General features: G+C 43.1%; 1 protein-coding gene across 1 annotated transcript in view; it reads right to left on the bottom strand.

Moving 5' to 3' along the window:
* LOC123022145 (coiled-coil domain-containing protein 171-like) overlaps nt 1-15,568 on the bottom strand; it is a 191,429-nt gene that overhangs the window by 141,531 nt on the left and 34,330 nt on the right. Inside the window, exon 6 of the mRNA XM_044427586.1 lies at nt 2,933-3,035. Coding sequence (XP_044283521.1) covers nt 2,933-3,035 — 103 coding nt within the window. The remainder of the gene's footprint in view (nt 1-2,932; nt 3,036-15,568) is intronic.

The raw sequence follows: 15,568 nt of genomic DNA, 5'->3' as shown, positions 1-15,568 counted from the left end.
CTATGGCCAGTTCATAAATAAGAAAGTAACCCACACCACAGCAGACTATATCCTGTGAAACACACGAGGCCGCTTCACATACTGTCAGCCTGAATTGTGACCCTTGCCAGAAAAAGGTTGGTCATCATTGTATTGTTATATTTAGCCACATCCCTCATTAGATTTCTTGTTTCTAAAAAGACCTTTCGGTAAGCATGCCGCACCCTTCTTCAATTAACTTAAGCTACCAGGGCTGGATGTCACTCTTCTCAACAAAGTCTAATTTTATTCTGCCCCAAGACACATATGCTCTGTCCTAAACTCAGCTTGTCTCTTTGACACATACAAAACTCTTGGTTCCATGGGAACAAGAGGGAAGAAAAGAATCACCCCACTGCATTGTGATAAGGCATCTTTCCAACTGTCATCTCTTCCCCTTGGGCCACAAACAGACAAGCAAACTAATGCCAAAACTAAAAATACCATGCACACGCACACACACAGGCACAAGTTTTCATATCAATAATTATTCTCAGATTTCATTTGTATTGTCTTGGCTCTTTTCTCCAGGCAGCCAGTCTCCTTTGCCAAAACCTCTATCCTAACAAAGTTCTTTCAGAATGCTCAGTTTTACAAAGCTTATTCCATGCTTCTAGCATGCCAAAAGAAGGTGAACTTCTAGCCAGCTTCAGAAGAATCTGTCTTCCAGTTTCCCAGACCACAAAACATTTTGTCCCTCTGTCTTCACACCTCCCTAGATGCAGATGGAATTTTCGCACCAAATCCTCCAGGGAGCTGTTCTATAAATTTATGGCCACATTATTAATAATCATGGAGAAGGAAAGTTGCAGCATGAGAGGAAACTGCAGCAGGTCCCCGTTGCATTAACACAGAAAAGGGGCGTAATTGGAAAGTGATGAATACAAACTATGGTGGTCTCTCCCTGGGATCAAGAGAGAACTGTGCTAGGGGTCAAGGGGAAATATGCATAAAGATTATGGCGACCACACACATTCACCCCATTTTGTGCAGAAGTAAGTGGATGTCAGTCTTTCTCTTCTGGGTCAACCAGCTGCACATTCTCATTCTGGTTATCTCAAAGAAAACACTCCATAATATTTCTCAAAAACTCCTCTGGCTTCCTACCTAAATTTAGATTAATCCAGGCATATTGGGGGGGGAATGGTAGCAGTCAAGGGATAGTTATGATAATACGTCATGTGGTGTTTTGAGAATTCATACTATATTGCTGGAGTTAATTTTTTTAAATGATAGAATTGTCTTCATTTGCTCTTCCTTTCTAGTGGATATACTATTAGGTAAGCAGGATTAACAAAACCAAGACTTCAGCTACTAGTACAAGTATTAGATTAAGTTGATGCATATCTGTGCACTCATTTTATTATTATATATCCTGCCTTTTTGCTTTGGCAAGGAATCCAAGGCAGCTGACATCGTCCTCCTCCATGGCATTTCATCCTCACAACTGTTCTGTGAGGTGGGTTAGACCAAGAGTGAGAGAATGGCCCGGAGTCAGCCAGTGAGCTTCATGGCCAAGTGGGGATTAGAATCTGGAACTCCCCGGTCCCCAGTCTAACACTCTAGCCACCACCCACATTGATTCTCTCTCTCTCTCTCAATCTCTCTCTCCACACACACACACACACACACACACACACACACACACACACACTATTATTAACTGATCTATTAATTACTTATCAAAACACTATACTACCTTTTCATCTTAAGGAGGCCCTCAAAGACAATTTACAACTACACTAGTGGTGCCCAACCTTTTTCACTTGTCTTAACCTCCTGCTTTAGAGACAAGGAAGCCACTGTAACCATTCTTAGAAGGGAATTCCACAATCAGAGCACTGACACAAAAAGGGTCCTGTGGAAGGATGCAGAGCAGGGCCTTGAAAGATGAGCACAAGTGATGGTCAGATTCACACCAAAAGCAAGGATGAAACTATTTTCCTTCTATTGATATTGGATGCAGGAAGACCCCAAGCCTTAGAAATAGTTTGTGTAGTCTTCTAATACAAAAATTCGGGGAGCTGCCTGCTTTTGTAAATTGTAAACAGTTGCATGAAGTCAATATTATATTTAACCATCTTTTCTAAGCTTCTTTACAGGGTGCCCAGGAGTACTCTGACTGCATCTGAATTTCTTCTACTCAGATCTCTTTGCTCCAGCAAGGAGCAACAGGGGAGGAAGGTGCTATGCAAAACAACCAAGGTACGGGGATAAAAAACAAACCTCAGAAGAATTAAGAGATAAGGAGTCAACCAAAATCATGTTCCTTTAAGCATATTAGATACTCTGGTTTTTCTAGCACTTCCTTCCATTTAGTATTTGGATTCTCAATGCCACAGGACAGACAAAGAAGAGATCTCTCTCCCTCCCTCCCTCCCTCTCTCTCTCTCTCTCTCTCTCTCTCTCTTTTGTACATCAGTTGGGGTAGAATTTCTGCTGGCATAGATGTAATGACTGCCCCTCAGCTGACTTCAAAGTAGCACTGTAAAGACTAATGTGTTACACTTCGTGTCCTACATAACCTTTTTTGAATATGTGACCTTTAAGTAGCTGAAGGTTGCCTCTGAATTTGGCTCAGTTCAATCAAAAACATCTGTTCCCCTTGTAGGCATACTGTAAGGACTTTTTTTCTCAGTTGGATTTAGAGCACAGCAGGCCAGCCCTTTCCTGACCTATCACTCGCAACCCAACACTTGTAAATCAAGTTCGGGTCTGACAACAGCAGGTCCACATTCAGTCACCCCATCTCAGCGAGCGAGGCCACTTGACTGCTGTGAGAACTGCTCTTATCATGTCATCAAATCAAAGCATGTTGAGAAAAGGGAATGTAGGAGGCATCTGCAGAATTCCCACAATGTAGTGACTTTGGAACATTGACAGATGCATCTGTCATTTTATACCTTCAACTAACCTGCTGTCCACTGGCCTGACACAGGAAAGCTGTCCAAGAGTAACTCCAGCTCTCTCACGTTGTTTTCACACATCTCTGTTAGGAAAGCCTGGCGTTTCTTGGCCTTTATTTGACCGAGAGATGGAGAGAGAAGGCAAAAAGTACAGTGATTAAAAAGGCACTACATAAAAGAGCATCTCAGAAGCAATGATACCATAGGGTATGATGGATAAAAATTAAAAGAAACAAAAGTCAGATGTGGTGGCTTCATTACCAAATTAGCTCCTTTAGCAGGAGGATTTACAACAATTCCAAAGAGAAAAGACCCTTAAAGGATATGTTATACTAACTTAAAAACACAATGACAAGTTTTAAATACTGCTCAAATAACCACTCTGTAACAAACCATACTTTACACAGCAGCCACTTGCAACAAAGGGCAGTATCCAGTGGGGTGCTTTATACCACTGCTGATCCCATTGCGCCCCACCAATTTTGTTGCACTAGTGGATCCTGGTTTCAGGAATGAGCCTTTTCACTTATTTCGGCTGCATCCAAAGGTACTAAATCGCTGTTCTGCAAGGGGTACAATAGAACCAATGGGGGCACAAGCACCCAAAGCCCTTTCTGGGTGCAAACCACATTCTCAAAGTGCTGCATGGGAGGGAAGAAGGACTATGGAAAAAGGAATATCATCAGCTGGTTTCCCCATGAATGCTCCTTCCAAACTGAGCTGCCTGTACCCAGAGCAACCATCCAGAACCATGCTTACATACTTGCTTCACAGGCACAGTTCTAGAGCACTGGTGGGAGTAAAAGCAGCTTATTGGAACTGTAGGACAACAGCAGAAGGAAAGCAAGCTTTCTTTATCTGCTTCACTGCCAAGTTTCCCCCTTTAGTGCTGAGGACTCCAGGAAAGCACTGGCAGGAGCCTATAGCAGTTTGGTTCACAAAACTGGAATATAAATATCTACCAGGCACCATGCAAAGATGGAAGAGATGGTTCCCAGTGCTAAAAAATAAAGGGAAAATCCTTCATCCCCAGAAAGAAAGATCTGAAGGGTAAAGGAGATTTATTTCAAACTTCACTGGGAAGGTTGGAGTAGATCACAGGCAGGAAAAGTCCATGTCTCCCATTTCTCTTCTTCTGTTAGACATGATCTAGCTGTGGCTCAGGTTCCGACTGCCATGTTAACTTCTGATTATCCAAAACTTTTATGCCCCCAAAGTCAGGCTAGAAGATTTAAGGATGCAGGGTGGGGGGCTGTTTGTTTTTAGTGTAAGAAGCATATTTTCCCTGTAAAATTGAGCTCTATTATGAGCCTACAGTGTATCGTGACTGACTAGAAGACAAGCAACATATGTGAATCTCTGCTGTGTTCTCCGCCATTTCATTTAAATATTTTATAAATTTGCTGCACTATTTCAATTTTAATTATATGTTCTGTATATCTACTAATATATTATTCATATACATTTCAGTGTTTGATCCCCAGTAGTATTTACAGGGGCTTCCCTGTGTGATGGTTAGTTCTATACTCAAAGAATTTCCAGCACCAATAGAATTCTCATGCCAGGGTTTTCATTGCTAAAACATCAATATTCCAAAAAGAATTATTAAGATGTATATTATTCTTTCAGGCTATAAATATACTCAAGTGATGAGCTACACATGATTTTATCAATATTACTTTGCAATGCTTGCACAATGCTGGGGAAAAACAAGTAAAGCAATGTCACACCAATAAGATAAATATTTTCATGCAAGTGTAAGCATTTGGAGGACCAGATACTCAAATCACATAGCAAAATCTCTTCCCACGCAGAAGATCTATGTAAGCTGTTTTATGGCCCAGAGTGTTTTCTCCACTTTGCCAGATGCTATATTTTTAATTTTCCACGTTAGTATATACATATTTACATTTTTCTCTGCTTTTACATTGTATGAACTATTTCTAAGTCAAATTTTGTTTTGTTTCTCCAAATGCAGGCAAGATCCAGAAGAAATTCTTCAAATTTCCCAGCTTTGCTCTTATGCTATAGTTCCAAGCAGATGTCTGCCTGCCTGCCTGCTTTCCATGTGCTCCAACTAATTGCATGGGACTGCCCTTGTTTTCTGATTATGAACGTAAGAGCCACACTGGATCAGGACAAGGGTCCATCTAGTCCAGTATTCCCTTCGTTCATTGGCCAACCAGCTGCCCACAAGCAGGATGCAGAGACAATAGCACCCTCCTGCCCATATTCCCAGCAGCTGGCATACATGGGATACTGACTGCCTCTGATACTGGGGGCAGCATACAGCCCTTAGGTTTAGTAGCCACTGGTAGCCTGATCCTCCATGAGCGGACCCGATCTCCATGGCGGTCAATACACCCAGTGGAAGCGAATACCACAGTAACCATATGCTGGGCAAAGAAGTATTTTGTTTGATCTGTCCCGAGTCTCCCACCAATCAGCTTCCCAAGATGATGCTGGGTTCCGACATTATCATGGAGAGAGAAAAATGTCTCCTTAGCCATTTTCTCCACAGCAGGCACAATTGCATTCACCTCTACTATGTCTGCTATGAGTTGGCTTTTTCCCCTAAGCCAAGGGATCCCAGATGTTGTAACCCTTCCTTATAGGGGAGTTATCCAGCCCCTTGTTCACTCTGGTTGCCCCTTTTGCCCTTTTTCCACTTTTACATTATCCTTTTGTAGGTGTGGTAACCAGAACTGTCCTCAGTATTCAAAGCATAGTCATACCACAGATTTGTATACAGGAAGTATCATCCTAGCAATTTTGTTTTCAATTGCTTTCCTAATTACACCTAACATGGAGTTTGCATGTTTCACAGCTGCTGCACACTGCATCGCCATTTCATTGAGCTATATACCGCAAAGCCATTTTGGGTTTTGTGCCTGATAAATCACTATCCTGGTTTTTTTCCCCTACTTTGCTTTTGGGGGAGATTTTGGAGCAACTTTTTAAAAAACATTAAGAGTGAGCCCAACAACGCATTGTGGGTGACAGGCACAGTGGGCTGACACCCCATGGCCTGTTCTTGGGTTTGTCCCAATGGGTTGCCTCATCTGAACCTGGGTGAGTGTCCCTCTGCTACATTGCAGAAAGCAGGGAACAAGGTGCTCAGAAATAGTGGTTACCCCTCTGCCCACCATTCTTACCAAGCTTGCCCAGGCTACTACCAGTGACAGTTGCCCCAGTGATGAACAAGCGGCACGTCAAAGCAACAGGCACCGGTCATGTCCCCTGCTATGTGATCACAGACCCTTTCTTGTTCTCCATGCTTCCTGCCCAACAAGATTGCCTTTCACAATCTCCAAGGTCACAGCTGCTGTCAAGAGCACATCTCTGCCCTTTTCCCTCTCTAGTACATCTAAATGGAAAGCTTTTGAAGTACAGAGTTCCTTGTGATACAGGATGTTTGCAAATTGAGGATCCTTTCCTTTCCTTTCCTAAAAGGCTTCATTCCACCCTATGGAAAGTTTGCACTGTTTGTGTTGGTAAAGCCAGATGTTACTTAATTGGTTCACTTATTTGGCTTGATGCCAATTCACTGGGTTAATGCATACCCCTTCTCCTCAGACCTTGCTTCCTTCTACAGTGTTTCCCCCAAACCTGAGCCAACTGGCTATCAGCTACTAGGTGGTATAAAAATGAAATAAATAAATGAACTGGTTCTCAGCAGCTGGCTGACAAATCTTGCTCATTAACCTTGACATTTCTGTGCTACATTCCAATCTTTCTCCTTCTCCATCTAGTTTACATTCTGGGTCTGAACTTTCTAACTGGGAATGCTGTGTTTTGAGAGAAATGGGGCCCCCTCTCTGAAGCCAATGACAGCACCTCCAGAGTACCCAAGTGGCACATTGAAGGGGCTGTCATTAGTTCCCCATCGCTGAAAAAAATATATGTGAAGAAGTAGAGCATTTTTTCATTAGTCTGATTGTTTTTAGTTTGACCTGTGCAAGTGCAGAAGTGTTCAAAGTCAGGGATGCAAATTGGGAAGCATTGCCTGTGGAGGGCGCCAGTCATGCAGATGCTCTCTTGACAGCTATTAAAAGACAAACTGTCAAGAGAAAGAAAAGCTGCAAGTGATGACTCTCCGATGACTCTCTTCCAACTCAAGAAAAGAGCTAGTATATTGTAGTGGTCCAAGCTATCCTCAAGCATGTCTCTTGCTTGCTTAGAGAAAGGCATTCCTTCACATGTTTATGTTTATAAATAAATCCTTCCTGCCATGACAAGAGAACTACCCCTTAGCCGTGGAGCTTACTCAATAGCCGTGGGCAAGTCATTCTCTCTTAGCCTAAAGCAGCCTATAGGTTTTTTGCGAGGGAAACATTAGAAGGCTGAACTCAGTGAAGGAAGAACAGGATAAAAATGTGATGAAAAACAACCCTCTGAGCTCACTTCCACCTGTGATTTCTTACATGTTCAAAGGTTTAGCCAGGGGCTGAGATGGAGTGAACCACCTCTAGCAACATCTGGAGAATCAGCCATCATGTAAACCTTAGCAGTCTCCTTACATCTGATGGGTGAACGTGTAACCCATGAATAAGCCAAAATAGTAATAAGCAAGATATAGCTGAATTTGCTAGGAACGCCCAGCAATTCCTTCTCGGTCTGGTTATGCTTTATTTTATGCTCTAATGCAGGTTTATTCTGACATAAATAAGAACAGAAGAGAGTAGGTGTGGCTAGAATTTTGGAATAGGTCTTCTCAGAATGTGGCTGAAATGTTCACTAAGTGGGATGACCAGGTGCTCTTCCTCAGTTCAACCTTCGCCAGAGAGCAGTTGTGAGGATAAAATGTGGGGTACGGAAACATCATGCCTGCCACCTGGAGCTCCTTGGAGAATGAGATGAAAATTTAGCAAGTCCCAGTGTGTTCAGAGGGCCTTCCCCTCATACATACGTACATAGGACTGCAAGCTTAATTGTGTAAGCAAGCCACAAAAGCACATCCTCCAACATACGTACTGGTGCACATTTTAATAGTCTATAAACATCATTTTAACGAAAGCTCATGGCCTAAAGCTTCTCATTTATATATTTTGTATTTACACTGGGTCTTGGCTGCTGAACTAGCCCAAAGAAAACTTCATACCGCACTGGTAGTATAGCTGTTCATTTACCTAACAAAAGCATGTGTGGAGATAAACCAAGATATATGCTTAGCCTGTACGTGTGCGTTTATCAGCATTCAGTACAAGATGGCCCACATCACTCCTCCCCATGCTACCCGACCCAGAATAGGAGGTAAAACCTTTAAGTGGTGCTGAGTATGAGCGAGTCTACATTCTCAGATTTAAGATTACTAGCACCAAAGCCAATTTTGTGACAAAATCCCAGTGATTTAAGTGGATCTTCCCTTCAGAAGGGTGACAGATCTAAAAAAAAAAAGACTGGCTAGGTTTAAGTCCAAGCTTACAAGCTAAATGGTTAAATTGCTGCAAAGAAAGAAACCTGACTAGACAGAAAGCAACATTAGTCCCAATACATCCTATTCTTTCTAGCCCTCTGGGACTTTCCATATGAAAATGCTGCACAACAAGGGAAGCCACTGCAATAAAAGCACTGTCAGTGATCCTTATTTTACTATAAAGTTTCCCTAGGTGATCCTCATTCTATTGCAAAGTGACTTTGAAAGTCAGCAGTTCATTAAACATCTTGCTTGCCACCCACTTAAAAAGTCATTTATTTCCCAACTGAAATCCTTGACTATTATGCTGTTTAAACATCTTGTTCCCTTCTAATACAGTAAAAAGATGTGGTGGTACATTTTCCTAAAGGTCAACAAGTGCACTAGCACACTGTTGGCCTTCCTCAGAACAAACTGATGAGCCTACTATGCAAGACTCTGGTAGGTCTTAAAACAAGGGGCTACACTCACAATGGAATAACCATGTGATATATTCCACCGGTACAGCCAGCAACCTCCAGATCAGAAAGCAGAAACAAGAGCCACCATCCCCATGCTCCATGAAAACGTGATCCAGAGAATGGACTTAGAGAATGTGATTAGGGCTGGGAGGAACACTAAAAGAATCAGCCCTCCAGCACTCAGACTATCTCTTGTGCTCACCCTAACAAGCCAAGAGTGTACCTGCAAACACGTGCAGAACGAAGGCTGCAAAACCGGCAAGCTCTTTCCATGTTAGGTGGAGCAGTACAAAAAGGCAGCTTGCAGGGGACATGGAAAAGGGATGTCGGTTACACAGCAGCTGATCAGGACTCCATTCCTGGCAAGCCCTGTGCAACCACGCTTCTTGTGCAGCAGCCTAAATGGTGTGGCTGCAGGTGGTGTAGAGGAGGAATGCTGTTTGTGCAGTACATGGAGCTTGGTTCCTGGTGCTCACTCTGAGAACACCAGGGCTGCGGACCCAGAGAGGCTGCACAGTGCACCAGAGTTTGAGGAGCCAACCCCAGGGAATCTGACAGATTTCCACATCCAAATGTATTCCTTGGAGATCCCTAAATGTGAGACTTACTGCTTACTGTTCACATGATGCAACAGCTCACCAAGGGTTGGGCTGTGGCACAATTGCAAAAGTGGGGACAGAAAACATTTTTAAAAATTAAAAACAAAAGGTTTGAATTTGAGGTGGGAGCATAGCTTGATATTAAAAAAAAGGATTTCCTATCTGCAGAAACAAAGGCAGGGGAATGTTTTCTTTTTCCACTATACAGCTTCACTAGCACCACCACCATCCCAGGTGCCACCTTGCATAATTTGCATATTGGAGGAAGGTTTCAGCAGGATTGAAAAGAAAAAAGAGGATGTTAGGAGCTGCAGATATTCTGCAATATCCCTGCTTCTCTGTACATTACTGGAGAGTTGACTTCTTACATTCATTCAACTGCTTAAAAGTTCTGTGGCAACTAAAGAACCCTTGTAAATGCAGTAAATGCACAATGGTGTGCACACAACTTCAGAATGTTTGCTGAACAACCTCGTCAGTGCAGTTGTAATAACTTAGGGAAAGCAAGCAAGGCCCATCTATTCAGATTAACTCCTTTTCCAAGGACATCGTTTAACACCTTTCCGGCTGAATAAATTAGCTGGTAGGAAACTTGCCTCCTACCATATTTATGCTTTTGCAATTGCAATGCTCAAAAGGATTCTACTAGGCATTTAAAGATCAGGGGCACAGGCCCATGGCATAGATTTGAATGTGCCAATGCATGCACATGCAGAACAACTACAATGTATGTACATTCACCATCTTGGCCAAAAAACAAAACAAAACAAACAGTGAATGAATGAGTTCAGAATGCTTTTCTCTCACGGCTAAGCCTCTAGTTCACTTCATAATGATAGAATATAACAAAAGATTAAGCTTCCACCACACTGCAAGAAAACAGCAACCAGATCCCATGGATTCTGTTCCTCTCTATAAAACAACCCCCTCCATCTGCCAGAAATTCTTTATATAGTGTGTGTGTGTGTTTGCAACTCTCCTCCACCACCTCCTCATTACATTCAAGCACTTGGCTGATTCTTCCTCCTCTTGTCACAATTTAATTTGCGATAAGATTCTACCAGGACTGTAGCCAAAGGATTCCGTTTTCAAAGAAATGATTCAGTTACAGACAAAGTATCTCTGACCATATACCAAATGCTACTCTCTCACTGCTGTAGCTAGAGTCCATTCAAAAATGGGGAGGGGGGCACAAATGAGAAAATATGATAGGACTGGGCTGAAAGGCCAGGGAAATCAGTGTCGTGGCATGAAGTGAGCCCTCTGTTGTGCCTGTATGATTACATTTACTGTGCAGGGCTCACAGTAAGGACCAGGCTCACACCTCCTGACTTAGGTAGAACTAGGGCTGGAATCCCATGTACACATTCCTGGGAGTAAATGCAACTGAACATCATCATAGGAGTGCGTAAGTGAGCGGCATTCATCTGCCCACCCTCAATTAACCTGCTTTTATTAAGTCTGTCATTCTATCATTGGATAATTAAACTGACAAACGGAATGGCTCCAGAAGAGAGGGAGAAAAGCAAATCCTCCTGTTGCTTTGTATGAAGTCAAACACTTGAGTTCAGTTCAGAACTTTCCTTAGCCACCATTTTCCATAGCACAGTGGTAAAATACTCACTTTGCATGTAGAAGGTTCTGGGTTAGAATCCCGACATCTCTAAGAAAGGGGGGTGGGGGGACACTCCTGTCTGAAATCCTGGAGAGCTGCTGCCAGTCAATACCACCAAGCTAAACAGACCAATATTGGCTCAGTATAAGGCAGGTTCTGATCTTCCTATTCTCCCCCTTTAAGAATTCCCCAAGAATGGCTCTTCAGTGTGATGCTGGTAGGCCTCACTGTGAACGCTCAGCTAAGTTGCGACACCTATCATGTTATTTCTCTGCACCATTGCAAATGGATGGATCTATTCCTCCAGTGGCCTGGCCCACTATATAGCAGATCACTATGTTCCTATGCTCCCTCCTGAGAATGCTCCAAGACTTTGGTTCTAGGGTCTCCAGCGTGGCACCCAATGCTAGTCTTTCATTCACTGATATAAGCTGATTAAGTCCTCTTTGGCTAAAGTGGCTGGAAAGGTCTCCACCAAGAATCTACAGGGAAACAGGGACTTCCAGCTCACTCCAGCTCACCTCATGCAAACGAATGAAGAAGTTCCCCAATCCCTCCATGGGGGTAGGTCGGGGATGTGAAAGAAAGAGAGAGGAGCCAGAGAGATGGGGGAGGAAAAAGGAGAGCAGGACCAGAGAGGGAGAGCACAGCCAGAGTGAGAAGCCCATACAGCAGGAACACTTCATGTGTACACACAAGTATAGGTAAGCGGGGGTGTTCCCCACCTGTGCAACTGCCCCTCCCTTCTCCAACAGCAATTTCTGGGGGTTCCCAGGGCACTTCTCAAATTCCACATGTGTCTGTAGGCCCACAAAGGTTGAGGACTCCTGCTCTGGGTGGAGTAAAGAAGAAAAGGCCAGGTTATAGGATGGAAGAAGAGGGAAAAGAGTGGTGGCAAGGAAGAACCCATGCCAAGAGGTTCCTTTTAAAGAAGTAGCACTTCAAAGGAACTTCAGAGGGAGATGGAAGAAGTATGAGGATGATCTATCCTTAAGCAATTTTATGAGGTGAGGTGATTTTATTTTTTTATGTTATATGTTGGATTTTAATTTTAGTGAACCTCCCAGAGAGCTTTGGCTATTAAGTGGTATTGAAATAAAATGAACCAGTGAATGAAAAGCTGGTTGAGGATTTTTTTTTCCTCTTGATTTTTAAAAATGAATTGAAAAAGCCCTGCACCTGCTGACAGAGCCCCAGGGCACACTGGATGCAGCCTCCCTAGCACCTCTCGGAAGATGTTCTCCTAACCCTCCTTTTGACATAATCTGCAACCTACAGAAACAAAAAGATGATTTTTTTCCCTAGCTTATGCAGCAGAACTAAATGTGCTACTTAGAAGGCATTCTGGAAAACAGGCTCATTAACAATGCAAGGGTCATATGAAGTTGCTTAATTTTACTGAGCAATTTAAGATAAACTCCCACACTGTTAAACATGCTATAAAAATAAGCTTTAATACCTCCAAATGTAAGGGTAAATTTATAATGGGGTGGGTTTTACTGGAAAGTATCTATTTGAATATTTTCCCCAATACATTCAGAGAGACAGAGCACTGAAAATAAAATGAAAGTCAGTGCCTCTTTTTCAGTAGAGAGAAGAGATAATTTGTGATGCCTGGAAGGAAGAGCTGTGATATCCATCAACCACTTGGTGGCACCACAGAGAGGTGCCTTGTTTTTCTACTGCAGTTAATAGTTTCCCTCCAATATTCAAAGCACCATCTGATAGAGAAAGAATAGAGTTGCTTACACTGCTTTAACTCCGCAAGGTTTATGGCCTGTGTAATAAAATGGGTAGCCCCCCTGGAATCTGTCCTGCTCTGCTAAGCTGTTTAATAAATGCAGGCCCACAATCAATCTGAAAACGGTTAGCTTGAAACAAGCAGTACACAAGGAATAGTTCCATCACCATTTGGATGGCTGCTGGCAAGCATGGATACAACTGCACCGTAGCCAGCAAGTACCAAGACATGGCGATGTCCCTTGGTGTTTGTCAGCTGGTCTGCTCTGACTTCTTGCACTCATGTAGCCAATGACAACAACAACAACATCATTGATGAGCTTTCGCAAATCATTTTCCCTGCTGCAACATCCTTATCTACCCTAGTGAACAGAGACCCTGTCAGGACCAGCCAGGACTCAAGCTAGAAAGCCTCCTGCTCTGAGCACTCGTGTTCACTCTAGTGAGCCATGGAAGATTGCAACATGTAATGAGAAGGGAGTAACACCACGCATGAGGCCCTAACATAGCTCCTAATGCATTCTTCTGAAGTGGTGCAACTATATATACTTCCTGGTTAGGCCCGGCTTTGTGCACGGACAATAGGCAGAACCTGGCCTTTGTCTGAATGGCTCCCTAGTCCAGGGGCAGGCAACATGGTGCCTCCCTGAACACACTTCTCAGTGTGCCTCCACCCTCCCATTTTTTTTAATTGATGCAATTTCCTAGTAGCAGCTGGGACTGCTGTGTAACAGAGTTCTCTTTTAGTTGGTGCTAATAACTATGGGTTCAAAGGAGTTGTTTAGTATGTTGGGGTTGAGAACCCCACCTCTGGCCTTAGTCTTTTGGGCAAGTTACTTGTCCTTTGCCATGCCTCACATGGTGGCCATTTTGTGGTGCTGATTAGGCTAGGTTCTTAAATTGCCAAAAGTGCCCACAGCCCAGAGGGGTTGCCTACCCCTACCCTGGCCAGGATCTAAGTCTTGCTGCCAACTGAACTATAGTCTCCCCACCTGAACCATGCTTCAATCCTGCCACCATGTTCACCACCTACTCTTTAAGTTCTTGGCTGACCTAAAGCTACTGTGCTGGCAACAATTCTGCATTCAAGAGCTCGAAGGCTAATTAAAAGCCCTACCTCAAAGTTTTATGAGCCTTAAAACTATTCTCTGAAAGTGGGAAAAGCGGGCAGGGGCCATAGCTCACTGGCAATGCCCCTGCTTTGCATGCAGTGGATCCTACAGTTCCTGGCATCTATGTGAAGAAGTGGGAAGGGACCCTGCCCGAAATCCTGACAGCATCTCTCTATCCATGGGAGCAAACTTGGGCAAGATGGACTCAGTAAAAAAGAGCTTCCTATGCTTCCAGATTTAATACCTATGCCAGTCCACCATTCTCAAGCCAGCCCCTCTGATCCCTAAAATATAATCCTTGCCAGCAACTCCCCTGATCCTTCTCCTGCCCACAGCGTCTCTCCTGCTGTCTTTAAATTATCTCATTACTTATGTATTTATTTTACAAAGGTCACTCCTCGTCCCACCAACACATTTGCATTGCTCTAGATAGTTACATTAAACTTATTAGGTGGCATACCAGAGACAGTCTCAACATTCCCCCTCTCCCCCATCCTTTTCTTACTTCTTTCTAGTTGTTTGCACCAGAGCTGGTAAATGTTTTTATGGTGTTTTTGTTCATAGAAGAATATCAAGAGTTTGAGAAGGCCTCAGAGACCTCCCAAACCACAGACTGTAATCACTGGTGTCCTTATTTGTCTGAATGTTGTATAAAGCTTAAAAGAGCCCAGTCCTACAGAATGGCTACTCAGCAGACAGAGGGCTCCACAGTCTGACAGTCTACAGTTTGCTTGCTGTCCAGTAGATTCACATCCTCTCCTCTCTCTCCCTGACCACTGACACATCTCTTTCTCCTCCTCCCCATTCTCTTCCAAGGTTGCAACACTGACCTTCGAGGAAGAGCAATCACAAGATTTTCCATGCAGGAAGGCCAGGGGTGGATTAGAATACAAAGCTGGATTCTGTCTACACATAGGGCCACAGCTCAGTCTACAGCCTTGGGAATCCGGGGAGCAATTACCAGATTGTATGGCTCTTGGGAAACCCTGAGAGAGACTGGGTGTCTCTCTTAATGAGTTTCCTGCAGAGCTAACACAAAGCACTTCAGAAAGCAATGGGAAACTGCCTACTTAACAATATCAGTGAATAATAAAAATGCAGTACAAGTCATTTAAACACACCCGCACACACAATGCTACAAATATCTCAGGACCATTAATTCTACTTTTCCATCCTTATACAACTACTAAAAAAACTACAAGACAAAACTTCAGTGTGAACAGATGAATCTTAAAATATGTGTCAAACTGCACTAGGGGATTTTAATTTTTCATAGAAGTACAAAGAATATTTTCAGCTTCTTCTTTCTACACATACATACATACAAATTAGCCAGCCAACCAGAGAACATTAAGATAACAAAAAGATATGTACCTTCCTCCAAGCATTGTTGGCATTCTAAGATAGGCTTATAGTGAGGACTCACCTTCCATGGAATAAGAGGGAGGCCAACAGCAATGAAATTCATTTGTGGACTGTATGACTTAAGATCAAGCACATGACTTCCAAAAGGTTTTGTGCTAGTCAAATCCCATCATCCTATCAAAGTGTTTTACTCAAAATATTCTACAACTCTGGAAATGTCCTTTATACTGGTCATCCTCCTGAAACTAAATCACTGAGATGCGTTCTTGAACTGGGCTGAATTGATCCAACCCTCTCCAGAAATTATAAGGATTTTCTCGTTCTTTCACATTTATA

This window comes from Varanus komodoensis, unplaced genomic scaffold (assembly GCF_004798865.1).
Source record: "Varanus komodoensis strain SLA01 unplaced genomic scaffold, ASM479886v1 scaffold19, whole genome shotgun sequence".
Classification (NCBI taxonomy): domain Eukaryota; kingdom Metazoa; phylum Chordata; class Lepidosauria; order Squamata; family Varanidae; genus Varanus; species Varanus komodoensis.
This window is presented reverse-complemented; position numbering and strand designations above follow the sequence as displayed.